Raw genomic sequence first — 20,405 nt, 5'->3', positions numbered from 1 at the left:
CCCTGTGAGTGCTGCGTCGGACTTGGCTGGGGCCCAGTGCGAGCCGCTCAACGCAATTCCTGGCCCCCAGGCGCCGTTCTATTTGGTAGTCGGAGGAAGATACTTCTACAAAGGCGGCCTGTGGACTGAGATACCCCGAAGTGACACCTGAAACCGCTTTGAAAGTTTGGACGCCTGATATCAGCTTAACTTGCCCGGCAGCCTTGTCCCTCCACGTCTGCAGTCCCCAGATATCCTGTCCCAGAGGAACACCCACTCTTTTTTGAAAGAGTATTGGGGCGCTTCGGTGCTTCGACAGTTCTTTCGTGCTTCCAGACAGGTCTTTTTTGTGGGAGAGCCGGCCACGGTTCTGTCGCGGAGCCCTGCTCGGCCTGAAGATCAACTGACTGACTCCGCGTGCATGCTCTCCTCCAATCGAATCGAGCATCAGCATGCAGAATCTGGCCTTTCCTTTCTTGCTTCACTGCGTGGCCTCCAGACCGCCACGGGTTTCCGCCCAGCTTCACACTTCCCGCCAGAGTCCTCTTAGCTACTATTCAACACGAGCGCGGCCGTCCTACTTCCCTCTGTGCTTACTTGAGTCCTGTACCTTGAAAGGCTGCTAGTGTTCAGATACGTTGAGCCGGACTTCCGCGTGTCGAGTACTTTATCTGCGACTGTAGCTCCTCAGATTAGTGAACTGCTGTTTACGCCCCAGCCGGGCGTGGCTGTTTTCCTGACGGCATTCCTATGTTATAAGCGCATCCCGCCTCCCAAGCTGATCTTCTGGGACAGCTGGAGACTTCCGTCGCCTCTCATGCGTCCGTCAGCGGATTCTTTATTTGCAGAATTAGCTACCTCGAACTGCAGTGGTCCCTTTTCTCTTCACGCCGACTCGTGGGTCTACGGACGACAAAGCGCAGAACTCCTCTGCATCCGTGACGCGCGCGGCGGTCGCGATTCCCCAAAACGCCAGAACGCGGGTCAGCGTGGCTCTTCACTGGGGTTCCGGTGCAAACCCTGCACGACTTGAGCGTTTGCTATGCGTTTCACGGCCGAGACCTCGTTTAGTTCCGGTCTCTCCTGACGGGTTGCCAGCCCAGGCGCGTGAGGGCGGGGGGTGAGAGAGGCTGCAGAATGTTGAAGGGAGAAACGCACGTGAACGCTGTTGTCTCAACCGCGACGAAGGCTGTAGAATGCTGAAGAGAGGAACGTCCGTGACCCCTGTTGTCTCACCCGCGGGGACGAAGCAGAGTTCACTCACTTTGAAAGGGTCCCAACAAGTGGTTTGTCACCGCCCTTTCTCTCCGTCTTCGTTGCATTGGCCTTGTGGCCCTCGTTTACGCAAGGAGTGAAGCCCATGCCATAGCTATGCGTCCGCCGTTCGTGTGCCTTCTGAGGAGATTTATCTGACTCGTCTCTGTGCCACTTTTCCCTTCCACGGCCCCGGAGACCGAGTCTTGGAAGGCCGGCTTCGTCCGCGATAGGGCTTACCGTTCATTTTTGTGCTTTGAATATCTTTCCAAGCCAAAATTTCCCACACTTTTCTTCTTGGTGAGCGCTCCGCGATAATACCTTTGTGTCTGTCTTCTTTCACAGAAGCTGTACTTGATCTCTCTGACGAGGCGGAATCTTCTGTGTGTTTGGGTACACACCCTGTCGGCTCCTCTTTACCGGCCTTTTCTCCTTTCGTCTAAACGCAGTGTGTTTATTTCCAAGTGTCTATAAGAAGTACCGCGGTAGAAGCCCCTTTTTCCAAGCATTTCTTCTGCATCGGCGGGCAGCTGCAGGGGACAGGAGACCCGGATTTTCTTTGTCCTTTGTCCGGGGCTTTCCTTTGCTGGCTCCTCCGGACGCTTACGGCCCCTGTCCCTTCTCACTTGTACGTGCGCTCTTCTGTACGAGCCGTCCTCTCTTCGAGATTCCTCGTAGTTTGCCCTTCACTGCTCGTTCCATTGTGGCCCCAACTGCTTATAGGCACTTTTTTTCTGGAGACGTGTTCTTAACTAATCCTCGTCCCGGCTGCATTGTATTTTTCTGGTCTCGCTCTTTTTCGGATAGATTTGACAGAGCCCGGCACACTTGGTTGTATAAAGACTCCTTCTTTTCAGCACAATGGCGGAAGAGTTTGAGCGCTTTAAGCGCTTCGAATATCGACAGAACAGTAACCTTGTTCTTCAAAGAGATACATCAACGGGAGGTGCCCCGGCCCTTCACCTCACGGAGCCAACGGGAGAGCCTGAGTCGTTGGCTGGTAGAAAGCTGTATCCCATGGGAGATAAGGTCGAGAGAGGCCTAAAGAAAGAAGAAAAACAGGCTGGGAAAGTTTCGGCAGCTCAGAGAAAGTCTAAGCTGAGAAGAAATAAACTGGTAGGGACAGCATGTTTTCCTTCTATTCTTCGTGTCCTATCTATCCCACTACTCTCCTTGAACTCTCCTTTCTTGTCGACTGCCATGGATATCTATGAACAGTGTAGGCCGTACATAGCACGTGGCATGTTCTCAAATCGTGGAGACATTTTCTTCCTGCTTCGGTGCTCGGGCGCTTCTTCTTTGCCCCACGCGCCACTCAATCTTGTAATCGTTCCATTCTTCTCTTCAATGTAAAACAACGTTCGACAGTGTCATGTCTTGTCCAGGACGTCTTCGTTCTAAATGAAGTACTCGCCCTTGGGTGATGAAAGGTGTTTGATGATCCTTTTTCTTCAGATTGAGCCGGGTGTTACTGGTGTTTGGCTCGTTCGTGTTTTCTTCTCTTTCTCTATGGTCCGCCTTAAGAGTCCACCTCGAGTGTTTTTTTCCTTCCTCGAAGTACTGCGGTTTTTAAGCTAAGGAAAAGAAGCCCGGTGGAGTGAGTAGAGGGGCAAGAGAAGAGCGGGCTGAGGGTTTCAGACTGAGTGAACATACACATTTTAATTTACTTTTGCATGGGTAGCCAACTTGGGTAACACCCGCGCAGAGAACTTTAGAAACACTGCCTATACTGACGATTCACCGTGGGATAGTCGTAGCTCTCTTTTGATGACTCCGGCACATGTAGATGTCGTCTTCCCTAGGGAAACGATATACATGTGAGATGGGATGGTTTACGCTTGCTAGCCGTTGATTTCAAGCCTGGGTGTCATGTAATCACTGTAGAGGGAAGAAGACTGCATCGCGTTACAAGGTAGGACGGGGCCCGCTTTCGGAAACTCGTTGCGTAAATAGGAGCGTTGTTTTGCACATTACTTGTTCTGGATTTAGTTTTGAGGACTTCAAGTAGTATTTGAAGGTGTGAGCTGGGTAACGTGATGCAGCAGCCTTGGTCGGGGGAGCTGGTGGAGTTACGACAGGTACCCCGTCAGCAGGTGAGGTCTGAACGCAGCACTCTTTAGTCGCTGGACGGATACACTCCCACATTGCGGACTCATGGACATGATGCTTTTGTTTGTTTGCTTGTCGGTGTTGTTCGGTTGTAGGATATCAAACGCGGAGCCACTGTTCTCGACACCGATGTGACCGAAATCTTCTTCTATAAGCCGACGACTCAACAAACACGGCAGGTGTATGAACAGCTTCTTGTTACTCTACAGCAGCAACTGGGGGATCAGCCAGACGAGGTACTGAAAGGAGCTGCAGACGAAGTCCTTGCGGCCCTTAAGGTTGATGGGTGTAAAGATAGCGAGCGAAAGAAAAATGTCGAGCAGGTTCTCGGGCCTCTCACTTCTGATCGGTTCTCTCGCCTCTTTCAGTTGGCTAAGAATATCACGGACTATTCTGTCGGGGGAGAGGAGGAAGCAGGAGCTTCTGGAGGTAAAAAGAAAAACACCACTGCAGAGGCCGACGTTAATCTGTTCGAGGTTTTCTTTGGTTCCTTCTTTTTTCGGGAACACGTGTGCATATACTCTGATATCTTTCTCCCAGTGTAGGCTTTTTATGTGAATAGAGGGAAAGGGGTGTTTTTCGTCGGAGTCTGTTCCTTTGCGACACAGTAGGACACACGCAATGTATAAACGTCTGAAGAGTGCTAGGGCGCATTTTGTGCAACTTCAACTGTCATGCTTCTCTAGTGGTCAAAGATATAGGCATCTAGAAGTGACACATGACAGCTACATAGCTAGATACACTTCATATATCTGACTTACCAGCAAGTTGATCGCATACTATATAGCTAGCATATCTCTCCAACTGAGAGAGAAAGCTTGGGGCGTACCGTCTACCCTACATTGGTAATTAGCTATAGTATACGAACCGATTTCATTGTAAGTCAGCTAGATGAAGTTGATATCTCTACGTACACTCCTGCAGCCGAGACGGTGAAGAAGAGAATCGGCGTCAACATACTCGAAGCGATCCGCCTCCTCCTGCCCGCCTTTGGCGTGAATCGTGACAGTGTTTAGTAGAAGGCCAGAGAAACATACTCTCTACCTTTGTTTAGTTAGCTGCCTGGACTCGAGGAATGGAAGATGCGTGTCGTCATCATGCGTCGACTCAGTGGCCATTGTTTTCTTCCGTTTCGTTTGCTTCAGGTGGGCTTGATTCAAATACCGGTGTGGCTGTCGTCTTTGACGAAGAAGAAGAAGAAGACGCAGATGGAAATGATTTGATGGAGGTCGAAGTGTTGGACGGAGATGACGAAGATGAAGATGAAGACGAAGGTGAAACTGAGGATAAAGAGAGGACGTATTTGGCCTCCAAAAACTTGGACGATAACGAGGACCTTGAAGAGCGTGATGCTTATGAATTAGATATTGCTAAGATCGACCCACATTGGTTACAGCGTGAGCTGAACAACATTTTCGGAGATCCCAATAGAGCTGTGGCTACAGAGAAGGAGATTCTATCAATTTTGGCTACACCGGATATCCAGGAGTGCGAGAATAAACTCGTTGTTATTTTGAAGTATGAGAATTTCGAGCTAGCCAAATTGATTCTGAAGAACCGGTGGAAGATTTTCTATGCTGTGCGTCTTGGTCAAGCTCAAAGTAAGGAGGAGAAGAATGCGATATACGAAGAGATGAAGAATACACCTGAGGGTCAAGAAGTTCTGGAACTTCTTGATTCTCTTTCGTCTCGCCGAAACAAAGAAAAAGAAATGGCTATTAATGTCAGGAAAGAAGCTGCGTCACTTGCTGCGAAAGCTCAAGCCCGTGCAGCAGCATCCCTTCGAGCTCTTGAATTCGCCGATGAAGATGAGGCGGGCACAAGAACTGGAGGAGGCGCAGGAGCAGGGGGTTCAAGCTCTTCAGCAACATCAGGCAGTGGAGCTGTAGGTTCCAGTAGTACAGGTACAGGCACAGGGACAAGTGTTAGTGGATCCGGTGGGGTGTCCTCTTCTAGTGGAAGCAGCAGTTCTAGGAGAGAAGGTCTAGACGATGGAAAAGGCGGAGGAGCTGGACCGTCTTCATCTTCTTCACGTTCGGGCCAAGGTTTCGCGGCAGGTAGTAGCGGCGGCGTAGGAGGTGGCGGAGGTCTTGGGGGGACGTCTAGCAGTACGAGTGTGGGGGGAGGACTGAAAGGAAGTGGCGCAGGCGCAGCGTTGAAACCAACAGCAACTGTAGACTTAGGTGCGTTAACATTCCATCAAGGCGGACATCTCATGTCAAATGTCCGAGTGAAATTACCTGATGGGGCACAACGTATCGAAACGAAAAGCTACGATGAGGTTATAGTCCAGGCCTTCAAGAAGCCGCAGACAGATTCAGATTCACGAGTGAGTGTTTCGTCTATGCCTACATGGGCACAGGATGCGTTCAAAGTTGCCAACATCGAGCAATTGAATGCTATGCAAAGTAAAGTCTACAAAGTCGCTTTTGAGGACTTCAAAGAAAATCTCTTACTCTGCGCCCCGACAGGTGCTGGGAAGACCAATGTGGCGATGCTAGCAATGCTCAATGTAGTAGGCCGCTATAGAAATCCAAAGGCTGGTGGAGCCATTGATCTTTCCGGTTTCAAAATCATCTATATTTCTCCCATGAAAGCTCTTGTAGCCGAACAGGTCCAAGCTTTCACTCAACGTTTTCAGCCATATGGCATAACCGTACGGGAATTGACAGGAGATGTGAACTTAACAAGACAACAGATCGAAGATACTCAAGTGATTGTAACTACGCCCGAGAAGTGGGACATTATTACACGTAAAGCTGGAGAACGAGCCTATACCCAACTTGTTCGGCTTGTAATTATTGATGAAATTCATCTTCTTCATGATACTAGGGGGCCTGTTCTTGAATCGATCATTGCGAGAACGATCCGACAAATTGAGACGGCTCAGGAGCATATCCGACTTGTCGGCCTCAGTGCGACTCTACCCAATTATGAGGATGTTGCTGTCTTCCTTCGAGTTAGACCTGAGCGCGGTTTATTCTTCTTTGGAAATCATTATCGTCCTGTCCCTCTCAAACAAACGTATATTGGCATCAAGGACAAAAAGGCTATCAAGCGCTACAACACTATGAATGAAGTTACCTATGAGAAGGTACGCAACCCGTGAATCGGAGCCATTTGCTGACTTCTTAGGCGGACTCCCTCCAGCTGTGCTGCCTTTGATCTTTTCCAGTGATTTTGTTATGACTAGTCTTCGTTCCTGTGTGTGGCTTGCATTGCCGATTGCCGAGGGGGCTAGTGTGTTAGTCAGAAGCAGCTCTACAGTACCTTTTCGAGGCTGCGCCGCACACAGGTGTGCCTAGAGTCTAGAGAAGTCAGAATGTAAATACTGCTTCGGGTGTTTTATTAGTCTGCGTGGAGACTGTCTTTTCACACACACGTACCACCAAGGATCCCCAAGTATCGAGGAAGTCGCCTCCCTCAGGGTCTTGCGTCGACATCGTAGATGGTTGGGTGAAGACGTGTCCGCATTTAGGATTCCATAACGGTTGAAGTATGCGACAGTGTTCTCCCTCTCGTGTCTACGTAGTTGCTTTCGTATCTGTTGCGTAACGACATGGATGATGAGAGAAGTCAGCGAAGTACAGCAGCATCACACATCTTTGCACGTGTTTGAGAGTAAGGGCTAATACCCATTTTACAGGCAAAATGACTCTATTCGTGTCGGTGTAGTGATAAGGGGGGTAGATACACTAACAGATATATGTTTCTGTGCAGAGATCCTGGCACGATCATCGCCGTGCACGTACATTTATGCCTGTGCGGTTGCGCCCTCATACACAGTTCACTTCGTGCACGTCTCGCCACGCCCGTTTTTCTTTTTATTCGAATTACCGAAGCTTTGGCACCACCAGAAGAATCTACCTTCTTGTCTCACTCAGCAGTCATAGAATCCGTAGACATTAGAGGTCGGGTCAGAGAGCTCAATTTGCTATGGTTCTCATTGCGGGAGAATGTCTCAGGCGCTCATCGTGGATGTTTTCCTGGCATGGTGTCTGGGTCTTTCGTAGTTGATGGAGAGCGCGGGAAAGTCTCAAGTTTTGATTTTCGTCCATTCGCGAAAGGAGACAGTGAAGACAGCTCGGTTTATTCGCGATATGGCCCTACAAAAAGACACGCTCCCACGGTTCTTACAGCATATGACAGCGAGTCGTGAGATTCTTCAAGCAGAAGCTGAAGCTGTGAAGACGTCAGATTTGAAAGAGTTACTTCCTTATGGTTTCGCAGTCCATCATGCAGGTCTCCCAAGAACAGATAGAAAGCTTGTTGAGGATCTATTCGCAGATCGTCACGTACAGGTGCTGGTGTCGACGGCTACACTGGCCTGGGGTGTGAACTTACCTGCGCATACTGTCATTATCAAAGGTACTCAGGTGTACCTGCCTGAGAAGGGAACTTGGAGTGAACTGAGCCCGATGGATGTCTTACAGATGATGGGAAGGGCGGGAAGACCTCAGTATGATACAGCAGGACACGCCATCTTAATCACTCAGCACAGTGAACTCCAGTACTACCTCTCCCTCAACAATCAACAACTGCCAATAGAGAGCCAGATGATCTCCTGCTTGCCCGACATGCTTAATGCCGAAGTTGTCTTAGGTGAGACTCTTTACCTTTCACGAAGACCTACGACTCTTTCTCTCACACCTCTCTTGGTGTACTGAGAAACAGACGCACGCGCGATGGAGGCGTATTCATTCACCTTCTGTTCATGCGATAAGGGTGTACACGTCTGTTCAGTCAATCGGTCTGTGTATCCTAAACACTCAAGTATGCGCCTGGGTGTCCTTGTATGGTTGTACATGCATACAGCTAGCTGTGTTGGTACGAGGAGCCCCTCGAGTGGTGCACAAGTAGATTCAAGAGCAGTTATGACGTCTCGTGCCAGGCTCCAGTCTGGGAGTGACGTTCGCTTGTACCTCGTGAACCTTAGGAGAGGCGGAAGTCATTGTTCACGCTTTAGTTTTCCTCAGTTGGTGACTCCGCAAGACGCTGAGCGACGTTGAGAAAGAAGTGTACTTGGCTCGTGCTTACTTCTCGCACGCTACAGCCGCTGGCAGGACTTCCTGGCTGGGTATGTGTGTGTAGCCCCGCCCCAAACAGATGAGCACTGGAAGAGGAAAGCGTCCCAGTTTGTAGAGCACTGCATGCTCACCCAAGGATTTGTTGGTGGGCAGCCTCTCTTTCCACCCGCACTTCCTTGAAGCAGCATGGTACTTCTGTAGCGTTTTTTTCCGTGATGCCTGGAGAACTTGTTTTCGTTGTCTTTTCTCTCCAGGTTCCGTACGGAGTCGCGAGGATGCAGTGAATTGGCTGGGCTATACGTATCTCTATGTCCGCATGCTGAAGAACCCGTCGTTGTATGGCATTCCGCCTGACGAGGCTGCACACGACAAGCTCCTGGAGCAGCATTGTGTGAATCTCGTCGATAGCGCGTTGAAGATCTTGGACAAGAACTTCCTGATCAAATATGATCGCCGTGTTGGATGTATTCAAGTCACGGCCCTAGGGCGTGTAGCGAGCCACTATTATATTAAGTATCCTACGATTGCGATCTATAATCAGCATATGAAACCTCTCATGTCAGACATCGAATTGCTTCGACTGTTTTCCCTTTCTTCTGAGTTCAAGTATATGCCCGTACGCGAGGAAGAGAAAGTGGAACTTCAGAGGCTGATGGAACGAGTGCCCATCCCTGTGAAGGGTTCTCCGGATGAAACAAGTTCGAAAGTGAATGTGCTTCTTCAAGCTTATATTAGTAAGCTCAAGCTTGAGGGTCTTGCTATGATGGCGGACATGGTGTACGTACAGCAGAGTGCCAATCGTATCATGAGAGCCATATTCGAAATCTGTCTTCGCAGAGGCTGGGCCATGCTTGCCATGCGGGCTCTGCAGTTCTGTAAGGAAATTGATCGGAGGATGTGGAGCACCATGACTCCTCTAAGACAGTTCAAGGTGAGCAGCGGGTCTTGGAGCGAACGGGGAGACCTCGGGTCCGCTCTTCGGGAGTTTTGGTGTACTTCGTCGTTCACGGAAGTGCGGGTCTTCTTCTCCTTGAAGCCAACGTAGAGGGGACACTGGCTTCCATGCCGGGCGCTTTGAGTCACCATGTCCGGGGACTTCTCGTCTCTCCTTCTGTCGCGCTGCAGCATCTGTCAGCGTCTTCATAATATGTGTGCGTTAGGGCCCTCTCGTTCAAGGTCTTATCGTTTTTCCTTCAGCAGAGCTTCCCGTGGGCGAGAGTATGTATGCTAAAGGGACTGCAGACAGTGTGTTTCCTTAGTTACACTTGCGAGGCAGCGAAGGTGTCGATCCTAAACCAGCTTGAGTGCTAATGGCGCGGTAGTGTGTGTCCTTCTTGCAACTCGTATGGTGTGGCACTTCGCATCATGAGCATCTCGATGAAAGGTGGAGTCGGTCTTTTGTTACTGCTTCGCTAGGGGTGTCAACCTCAGATTCTAACGTCTGTGCGCAGTGCTTCCGCAAACATAGGAGTGTCTTTGCTATTGATGCATACACAACACCTGTGGGAATGCTTCAAGCGGAATGTCGGCCTCACGGGGAGGAACGCACTCGGAGAGTGTGCTGTTTTTCTTCATGCTTCTGTGTTGTCCACGCGAGGGACCTCCCGTTTGACATTCATGCTATTTGAAAGAAACGTGGTTGGAGGTTCCGGTTGTTGTGCGTGTATGTGATGCTGATAGAGGCCAGGTATATAGATTGGATGTATATGTACGTGTGTAGGCTTCGAGATGCGGGTGTTCATATCCATAGTCGCATGGCCGATCCCCTCGTTTGTCCTTAGGTTTTGCCAGAGGAGTTACTCCGGAAAATTGAGAAGAAGGATCTGCCGTTTGAGCGTTACTACGACTTGACGTCAACGGAAATAGGAGAGCTTGTGCGAGTTCCCAAGATGGGGAAGTTGCTTCATCGCTTGATCCATCAGTTCCCGAAGTTAGAGCTTGCAGCCTTTGTTCAGCCCTTAACAAGAACATGCCTTGTAGTCGAGCTAACAATCACTCCTGACTTCCAGTGGGATTTCAAAGTCCATGGGACAGGCGAAGTCTTCTGGATTATTGTAGAAGATGTTGACGGAGAACAAATACTTCACCATGAGGTATGCACTTTTTTCCTAGTCGTACGTACTCTTACTCTTCACGTGTGCATTTAGCGTCTTTCTCCTGTACGCTTTCCTATCTCTCAGTTGAGTTTGCAACGCACAATTTCTTATTGCCGACCCCTCCCTCAGAGACGTGCGAATAAAGCGATTGTTTTATTCTTTGTTTCTCTTTTTTTTTGTTCTGGTGTGCTTGCAGATGTTCATCATGCCTCCTTTTACAGGCGAAGTGGAGCATACACTTTGCTTCACATTGCCGATTACAGATCCTCTTCCTCCTAACTATTCAATTCGTGTCGTGTCAGATCGATGGCTTCGTTCGCAATCTTCTCTTCCCATCTCCTTCAAGACCCTCATTCTCCCAGAAAGGACGCCACCACATACGGAGCTTCTTGACCTCCAGCCCCTTCCTATCACAGCTCTACGTAATAGCACGGCAGAACAGATCTACTCGGGAAGCTTCAAAGCCTTCAATCCCATTCAGACTCAGGTGAGGGAGAGCACCCGTGTACGACCGAGTGACCCGTGGTTCCGCGGTGTGGCCTGGCGCCACAATGGATTTTTTCTTCTTTTCACTTCTGCGATGTATTCACTATTCACTGTGTTGGTCTCAGTCAGTGCATGTTTCTTTCGTTATCTATCCCTGTATGTGTATCTGCAAAAGGGCTCAGCGTGTCGTTCTGTCAAGAGTGGTAAAAGAGGTGTCCGTATCTGCCGTGTTTTCGTGCGAGTGTCAGTCCTTTGCCCCCCCTACCCCTGTGCATCAACTGATAGATATACAGGTCCCTTCACAGCTGTTTGGTTCATAAGGCATCATGTGTGCGCTCCTGTCGTGTGCTCTCCAAGTCATTGTGAAGTCTCATATGCTCTTTCGATAGAGATGTATCTTGACGAAAAGGCGCCAGCTCTCACACTTCGACGCCTAACTACACAGCAGCTGTACTGAGCACCTAAGAGCCCCCGGCGCAGTTGTTTGACATTTGGCGTATACTTACTCTTTTTTCTCGTGTGCGATCTCAGGTCTTCTCCACTTTGTATACAACAAATGAGAATGTACTGCTATGCCTGCCCCCTACAAGCGGGAAGGAAGTTTGCCTGGAGTTTGCTCTCTTAAGAATGTTTAACACGGAACCTTCGAATCAATGGAAGGCTGTCTACATAGCCCCTCACCCCATGGTTGTCAAGGAGCGCTTCGAAGATTGGGTAGCCAAGCTGGGTAGAGGCATGGGAGTCAAACTGGCAGAGTTAACTGGAGAAATGCAGCATGATCTCAAGGTAAGCTGTAGCCCGGTCCGACCATTTCATTTCTGTAGTTCTAGGACATGTGTCAGAGGGGCTCCGTCAAGCGCGTGACAGCCACAGAGAGAGAGACACCGAGTGCTTGTTCGGAACCCCCGGTCTCTCTTGGTTTAGTGAGTAGGTAGGAGATCGCTGGTTGGGGGACGGGGGTTGGAATGCACTTGATTGTGTCTCTGGAGACGAAGAAAGCAAAGAATAGAGATTCCGCATTGAGTCAACACGGGCTATTTGGCTTGGGACTAAGTGAGCCTTGCCAGTTGAATAGATGATGCCTTGGAACGCAAGAGGGGACCAGCGTGGGGTATCAAACGCTTTCTTTTCGTTGATTTCCGGGGAAGGTTTGTGAGCTTCGGTTAGCAGCCTTAGCAGTTCAACATCCAGCGAATGAAGTTTCTACATTGGTGCCGGTGTAACGACTGTTCCAGCTCAGTCAGCTGTCTCAGTTGCAATAAAAAAATATCATCACAAACCAATAATCCGAAATATTCAATGAAAGAATCTTGTTATCTACAACAAATAGAGAAGGGTCAAAAGCTTATGAATATTCCATTTCGTATTACGGAGCTACAAAAGGAATGCGGTTTTACGGAGCCACGATCAAGCTCGTAAGAAATTCCTTTACATTTTTGGATCTTAGTTTTTCACTTCATTAAGAAAAAACAAGACCTGTCTAGGAGGATTTTTCTCGGATTCTCTTGCGGGACAGATACCTCACAATGGCTGAGTGAACGGTTTCTTACACGGTTTCTGTGTCGGGATGGATAGAAAAAGCACTGGGGTCTTTCATGGCTCGTGGGGCCGCTGCTTGACGCTTCTGTGTAAAAAGCGGAGTATCAAATGGCCCAGGTATCTTCTTTTCTAAGGCGCATTGATAGATAGCTCCGCTGTATTTGCACGTACTTCTTTCTGCTAGGTTGTGTCCTCAAAAGAATTCAGACTCAGATGCAGTTGAAGTAGGACACTTGGGTGTATGAACTCAGGCCAATGCCCGACGAACACTGGTGCACGCGGGTGTGTATGGGTATCTTCTGGTTGAGGGAACTCTAATAACAAAAGACGTCGATTGTCCGTCTCTGTGGTGTTCTCCTTAGCTTCTCGAGCAATCTCAGGTGGTACTCGCTACTCCGGAGAAATGGGATTTCATATCAAGACGTTGGAAGACGCGAAAGGTTCTGCAGAGCATTCGGCTTCTCCTCGTGGATGATCTTCACCTTCTCAACTCATCCATGGGTTCTACACTAGAAGTCTGTCTTTCGCGTACGCGGTATATCTCAGCTCAACTCCAACGACCTATTCGAGTTGTTGCCATTGGTAATTCTCTGGCCAACGCGAAAGATGTCGGTGACTGGCTGGGTGTCAGCAGCACAGGTATGAGTCCGCAGGCTCGGTTTGCATTCATTCGTGTTAGCTCTTGGGGAAAGCTGTCGGCTTTTTTCCCTTGAGGTGTCGTAGTTACTTCCCCGTAAGCGAGACTATGGACGGCGCCTCAAACTGTATTCATTATGNNTTCTATCTAGTCTAGCTGTATGCCCTCTTGCGTGAGGCCGGCCAGGGGCGCAAGCTTGAGAGCATCACCGATACTCCGTTTCATAAGCCAGAGTATGTGCAGCAGCGAGGCAGTCAGCTGTTTGAGGTACCATATACGTTTTTTTTTTCTTGAGACGATGGTTCCTTTTGTTTGTAGGTCTGTTCAACTTTCACCCCAGTGTGCGTACCATTCCCTTGGAGATTTCGCTCCACGGTTTTGACGTCTACAATCGAGAAGCTCGGTTGCTTGCCATGAGCAAAGCTGTCTACCAGGCTATCAAGCTCTACACGTCAGTAGGCGACGATGAGCCCGGAGGAAGTGTCCATAGTAGTAGCAGCAGGAAACTCAAGAATGTGATTGTTTTTTGTTCGGACCGACGTCATTGTCGTTTGGCTGCAATCGACTTGCTTCTTCAAGCTGCAGCGGATGACGATCCGAAGAAGTTCCTCCATGTCTCAGGTGAGCACACGATTGAACCAACGCTTCCTTGTCTATCACCACTGAGAGAGAGCTTTCGCAATTGTGTGCGTACCCTTGGTTACTTATATTTGGAGATGAAGCAAGGTATATTCAAAATAGTTTCTTTACGTATTCAAACAGGAAAAGAGGAATAGTAAGTTAGCAACGTTATATGAAAGGTTGATATTCCAAGCACATCCGTAGTAGAGCGGATGTGCTTGTACGAGTGTCATTTATCCGTTGATGCAGTACGGGGGGGGGGGGGCTGATCTTTCTCTATCAAATACAAGTGGCGTGGCTATGCATCTTCACGTATCCGCCGTCCCCTATTATTTTAAGCATTTAAGGAGCAGAATGTGGGAGCAAACGGGCTGGGTCACAGTGAGTACCCAGGGAGACTGAATTACGTACGGGCACCGAGGATCGAANNTAGCCACTAGACCATGCCCGCGTGACATTGTAGAAGAGTCAGTCACCTGTTCAATGAAGGCAGAAGCCGACGATCAACACCGAACGGACTGCGCTAGAATGGTATACGAGTAGAGATTCGTTCTTCCTTTGCTCAGGGGTGAGAAGGATCTTTGGACTCCTCACTTTGCTGCATCTCCATCAGTCTCTTGAGGTTGTTCCTTTAGAGGTATAGCGGGGAGATTGATGGCTGCGCGGTTTTTCAACAAACCGCACGAAGCGGATGGCGTCTTCTTCACTCTCCTGCTATGCCTTTTGGTGCTCTTTCGGTCTGCTGGGAATATAACCTGGGATTCAAGAGAACAGGCGTCTTGAAGTACTGTCGACTCAAGGATTGTAGAAGCAGACGCATAGGTACAGGAACATCATACAAACTCGCTATTCCCCCGCCTCTGTTTTGCAGTGAAAACTGAAACCTCACGATCTGGTGTTCTGCATGTCATGCTAAGATTACGCTTGAAGGTAGCTGAACTGAGGAGATGGTACGTTGTTTTCAGATGCTGTCATGAGCAAATACACGTCGGTGGTGAGAGACAAGATGCTTCTAGAAACACTGTCGTACGGCGTGGGACTCTTTCATTCGGGCCTTTCGGAGGCAGAGCAGCAGCTCGTGCAGCAGCTGCACGCAGGAGGTGCCATCCAGGTGGTCGTGGTGGCGGAGGAGTGCGCTTGGGGTCTTCAGATGTATGCTCACCTTGTCGTGGTGGTTGATACAAAGAAATACACAGAAAACGGGTAAGTGAGCATTGCTCTTGCGTACTTCCTTTCTGATGATTTCAAGATTTAGGAGCGGAGAAGTCGTGAACTCTCTTGTGTTCGAGTGAACCATTGCTCTTACTACGTGAACATGCGAGAGGGGTGCCTACGACTTCTCGGGAATCGCCGAGGCGTGCTGGGGTATGCAGACTCTCCTTGATTGACCCGAGTGCAATAGGAGACAACTTCGCCAGTGATGGCGACGTGCTCTGCTGTTCTATGGAGACGGGGTGGTCTCAGGAGTCGTTTCAGGACTGGGATTCCTGAATGTTTCTGTCGAAGCGTGTGGATACACTTCGGTAATCCTTCATTCTTCGCGTCACTGCACCCTTTTCTTTCGTTCTAGGTGGGTGTGTACGGACAGGTTCTCGTTGTCGGACACTGGACTTCTTTCGACTCAACTACTTCGGCTAGCGACATCGAGTGCATTTCAGTGGAGCTTTTTTTTTCTCTCGAGTTCACCGTTTTCACAAGGATCTCGGTACATCTGGTTCTTGAGATGTTCTACTTCAATACGCGGAGTGGCAGCTGCGCGAGTTTCTGTCTTCAACCCGTCAAAGCGTGACCTCGTGCGCGCCGCCCGTTTTCGGATGGTTAAACTCATTCAAAGTTCCGTTAGTTCATGCGTTCCTTTCCCGTTGTGCTTGTTGGTGTCTCAGATACGAGGATTACACCGTTGCAGATGTCCTGCAAATGCTTGGACATGCCACTCGGCCTGCTGTCGACAAGCACGGCTATGCCGTGCTTTTCTGTCCGTCGTCAAAGCGCGAGTTCTACAAGAAGTTCATTTTTGAACCCTTGCCTGTGGAGTCTCAGCTTGAGCAGAATCTTGTTGATCACGTGAATGCCGAGGTGGTTCTGAAGACGATCGAGAACAAGCAAGATGCAGTTGACTGGCTGACATGGACGTTTTTGTATCGTCGTCTAGCGAAGGTAACCCAGTCTGTCAGACAAAGGAAGTGTCTGAATGGAATAATGCTCAAGTCTCTTCTACTCTCCATAGAGACACATACTAGGGAGAGTGTCTATTCCACAGCGTTTTTTCTCTAGGCAGTAGACGAGCTTTCTCTACTTTGACAGCGAAGTTAGGTTTTTTAGCCTGCTCTTGGTTCTCCATTGGTCTGTGTTGGGAATTTCGCACCCTTTTTCGTAGACTCATGGACTCTGCCAATATATGCCTGGTAAAGTGTTTGTTTTAGTGCAGTCATGCGGAGAAGTCAACGCGACAAATGTTCAGTCGTGCAAACGATCTGTCAAGGAACACTGTCGTTTCTGTTCTCTAGAATACGGTTTTTGTCGAGACGTGCAGACGTGTGGTCTACGCTTCTCTGTATGTGCGTCGACTGCTCTTTTGGTTGTAGAACCCCAATTACTACGGTCTCCAAGGTGTGAGTCACCAACACCTAAGCGATTACCTTTCCGAGCTGGTCGAATCGAGTGTACATACACTTGAGCAAGCCCAGTGTGTGTCTGAGCATAATGATGTCGACCTCGAGCCTCTCAACCTGGGTCTCATCGCGGCTTTCTACTACGTTAAAGTCAACACAATTGGTAAGCGCTAGACACCCGCTCGGTTGAAGGTCTTTTCCTTGCCTACCTGCTGAATCCCGAGTGTGACTGATGTTGTCGGCGCTTGGTCGTGTTGCGAGCGTCGCTGTGCCTGAGGTGTAATATCTATCTTTGTGATACACAGGGCGCACGAATCTCTCATTCGCGAATAAAGATTTCTCCTGGTCAAACAAGGCGTCCGGGTGCCATCTCTCTACTGTCGCCGGCACTTCGTGAAACTGTATCTCCACAAGCTAAGCTCCACGGACAAAACCTGTGGGACGCATCACTGTGGGTGCGACTGATGGCGGTGCACAGTAACAAGATAGACGTCCCCAGTTTCCTTCCTTCTATGTTCTCAGAGCTCTTCAATCGTTCTCTGACACCCACATGCAAGAGAAGGGCTTTGCTCGAAATCTTAGCAGCCTCGTCGGAGTTAAGCACTATTCCGTTACGGCCGGGAGAAGAAGGAACATTGCGTGGTCTGGCTCAGCGCCTTGGAGTTCGGTTATCCCAGAATTCGGAGGACATCAACAAGCCGAGCACCAAGGCACTTATCCTACTCTATGTAAGGAGAAGGGGATGGGGGATTAGGCGAGTAGAAGGATCGCTGCCCGATTTTCAAGTGCTGTATCTCAGTAATGTCCGATAGACACAGATCGGTGTACTTCGAGGTGTACTCTTTATACATGGATCTTTCTACGCGCCTTTTATTGTCCCGCCTGAATTTTCTTTTTTTTGTTTGGTGCGTCGAACCACAAATTTTTACGGGCGTTCTGCTGGGGTCCACTGTGACCTCTCAGGTCTCGAATCGGGACGTGTATGTACTTCGGGTGATGAATGTGTCCGCATACGCCTTGACGTTTTTTCGTGTATTCAAAGTGCACATACCTGTATCGGTCCCCCTCTTGATCTGCTGGTTGTTCTTTCGTGTTTTCCAGGCTCACTTCAACCGTCTTCCTCTTCCTAGTGACCTCGTGGCGGATCAGAAGTTTGTCTTAGAACCCTGTATTCGCCTGCTGCATGCACTTGTTGATGTCATTTCTTCAAACGGATGGCTTGTGCCCGCCCTTTCCGCGATGGAGATTTGCCAGGCCGTCGTGCAGGCCATGACCACGACGGCTTTAGGAGGAGGAAATGCAACACAGTGCAGTCCCTTGAAGCAGCTGCCCCATTTCACGGATGAACTTATCGAAACAGCAAAAGGTACGTGCGCTGTATCTTCCTCAGTATGCTTTTTCCATACAAAGAGAGAGAAGACTTCGGGCTAGAAACCTACCTACACCTCTTTGTTGTCTTGCCTCTTGTTTCAGATTAAGAATGTTTCGCTGCTTTAAACGCTTGTCTGTTTCTGTGCGATACGTCGTCGCATGTGAATTTGTTTTTCTTCATGAAGGAAAAGAGAACAGACTAGGATATGAAGCACAGCGGGTAGAGGAAGGCACTAGACTTGTTACGGAAATGGATCTTGCGCGTGTGTGTATGGCACTGAAAATCTTCACGGCGTCCATTCTGTCCGACCCGGGGTTTGTCGGTGTCAGCGACTTCCGGTGTTACCGGAGACTCTCTAAGCAGGCCGGGAAGACATGTTAGAATGTTGAAAGTGTGTGTTGCAGCGAACAAGGTGTGTACTTTCTTCACTGTGTGTTGGCGGAACTGCAGAAATGGGAGTTGAAGATATCTTCGACTTGATGAACATGGAGGACAAGGAGAGGGAGAAACTTCTTAAGCCTTTGACACCTTCGCAGCTCAAGGCAAGTGTTTACACTTCGTCTCTACCTAAGCTGAGGATGGTGACTGGCTTTTCGGTTTTTCAATCGCACTGTTTGGCGACGTGGGTCCAAGGTGACGGAGAAATTTCCAGAACAAATTGTGCTTGCACGAGGATTGTTGGTCGTACGGCGTAGACCTGTGTTAGCGTGATACTTGCAGTGCTGCAGCAGTCTCTTCCGAGGCTCAACAATGCCTGCGTGGAACTTGTGAGTCTCACGGACTTCTCTGGAAATCTGTGTGTACGATACGGCTTGTTACCGCTCCGTACCACTGTAAAGTACCAACTCTTTAGCGGCGGCCGGGGGTTGGGTGGGTGCCCGTCGTGTTCCTCTGCGAACTGTCTTGAGGTGATCTGCAGGGGGCAGCTCCGAGCACTCGTGCTGACTGAGTGTCGCTGTACTTGCTCTCTTCGAAGCGGGAAACCGTATTGTTGCCGTTTGCTTGTCTTTTTCCGCAGGACGTGGCAAAGGCGAGCAACCGATATCCTGTGATCAATGTGGAGTATCATTTGTCAAAGAAGGATGACATCGCTCCAAACGAGAGCATCCAGTGCACCGTCACTCTTGAGAGGGATTGCGCGGTACGTCCTTTTCCATCGTTGCCAATAGACCGTGCGATCGCTTTTTCGTTTCTCTGCCGTTGCTTGTTCTGTGCAGTCCATAGGAGCAGTGAAGGCCGTTGTATCTTGTAAATGGGAAAGCAGCAGCCGTTGGTGGCAACGCTTGGAAGCTGATACGGGATAGTGATCTTGCCTTGTGTTATAGATCGACCTCAGTATTTCATTTGCCGGCAGACTAAGTTTCGGGAACCGCGGTCGTCCCATATTCTCGGGGTCCATGTACAATTACTAGCTGAGATCATATTCATATTTTTTAAGTATAGTGACAACCGATTTGAGAGTGATTAGAGGCTCGTTACCGGTCTTGCAACGAGATATCCATTCCAGTTTACCTAAGGCTCCCACGCCGTGCAGCGGGTTCGGATTGTAGCGGTGGAATGCACAAACTCTCTCCAGTGAGCTCGTCAGGACATGAGGTGGTTCTATGTGCATTTCAAGACTAGACACGCTTAGATCGGAGTTTCTCTGGGTTTTAACGAAACCCTTCCTTTTTTTATCCATGAGGGCGGGCGCGGTCGTTGTATTTTACTGTTGCTTCAGGAGACGCAAGGCTTGGTTTACGCGCCGTTCTTCCCCCGAGAAAAAGAAGAGCAATGGTGGCTTGTAGTAGGGCAAGCATCCTCAAATTCGCTCGCTGCGATTAAGCGTTTGACGATGAACAAGCAGACGACCACCGTGAACCTATCCTTTGATGCTCCCGAGACGCCAGGGAAACATACGTATGTGCTTTATCTTATGGGAGATTCGTATGTGGGCGGTGACCAAGAATACAAGCTTGATTTCCGCGTTCGAGCTTAATCCTTCTTTACTTGGTACTCGTGAGTGTGCCGTTGTCATTCGTGTGGTATCCTGTACAAAAGTTTATCTGGCGCTCGTTGGGTATACGAACGTATAGTCACGGCTGTCGTCTGAAGGTGACCCGGTTACCCTGGCCGAAGTCAGGGAAGGGGAGGGGTGCGCGTGTCGTTTTCTCATAGTAGGCTACAGGCTGAGATGGTGGTGAGGAAAATTGTCTTGTGCGGGTGCACGTATCAGGTCCTCAAGCGAAGATATCTTTGAGAATCTTACTTCGCATTCAGTCATAAATGAACGCGTTATTGGTTTAAACTGGAAACCACGTTTTCGTGAACGCGCGGTTCTTCAGATGAACTGAAGTACATCAGTTTTATGCTAGTACTCGTCCGCCGTGGCTGGGCGGTTTTGTTGCTGTGGCTTTCTTCCGGTCATCCGAGTACAAGTCCCCGAAGCTCGGTGTCTTTCTGCTAACACCGAGTTACTTGATGGCCGAAGTGCAACCTTTCTGAGGCACGCGCACACGCAACGTTCTGTCATCGTCCGACTCTGCCCCTCGGAGTGACTTGGCGAAGTCTGTTACAGCTATAGAAGTGGAGGTGGACAGCGACCATAGCGGTGGCGGGCTACTGGAGACAGTGTGTGCCCTGAATATTACGAAAGAACGGAGCGGATCGGGCACTGGCGGCACTCGTTCGTCA

General features: G+C 49.4%; 1 protein-coding gene across 1 annotated transcript; it reads left to right on the top strand.

Annotated features, from left to right (window-relative positions):
* The first annotated feature begins 483 nt into the window (after positions 1-483).
* On the top strand, positions 484-19,939 carry CSUI_001711 (sec63 domain-containing dead deah box). Its single transcript, XM_068061916.1, has 18 exons — positions 484-2,349; positions 3,438-3,771; positions 4,488-6,436; positions 7,356-7,944; positions 8,624-9,300; positions 10,151-10,462; positions 10,662-10,952; positions 11,483-11,737; positions 12,853-13,129; positions 13,446-13,748; positions 14,714-14,951; positions 15,632-15,905; positions 16,334-16,523; positions 16,883-17,088; positions 17,462-17,726; positions 18,183-18,313; positions 18,709-18,873; positions 19,453-19,939. The coding sequence occupies exons 1-18, from the start codon at positions 2,095-2,097 to the stop codon at positions 19,708-19,710; spliced, it is 6,969 nt and encodes a 2,322-aa protein (XP_067926107.1). The 5' UTR covers positions 484-2,094; the 3' UTR covers positions 19,711-19,939.
* The last annotated feature ends 466 nt before the right edge of the window (positions 19,940-20,405 follow it).

This window comes from Cystoisospora suis (assembly GCF_002600585.1).
Source record: "Cystoisospora suis strain Wien I chromosome Unknown contig_678, whole genome shotgun sequence".
Taxonomy (NCBI): Eukaryota; Apicomplexa; class Conoidasida; order Eucoccidiorida; family Sarcocystidae; genus Cystoisospora; species Cystoisospora suis.
Note: the sequence above shows the minus strand (reverse complement) of the source record. Positions and strands in the feature narration are given on the sequence as shown.

Bases quoted from the DNA above. Each gene is read 5' to 3' on its own strand.
- CSUI_001711 (XM_068061916.1), top strand. From the start codon at position 2,095: ATGGCGGAAGAGTTTGAGCGCTTTAAGCGCTTCGAATATCGACAGAAC. The intron at 18,314-18,708 runs GTGACTGGCTTT...CTCTCTTCGAAG, and splicing joins CTCTACCTAAGCTGAGGATG to CGGGAAACCGTATTGTTGCC. The intron at 18,874-19,452 runs GTACGTCCTTTT...CTGTTGCTTCAG, and splicing joins CTCTTGAGAGGGATTGCGCG to GAGACGCAAGGCTTGGTTTA.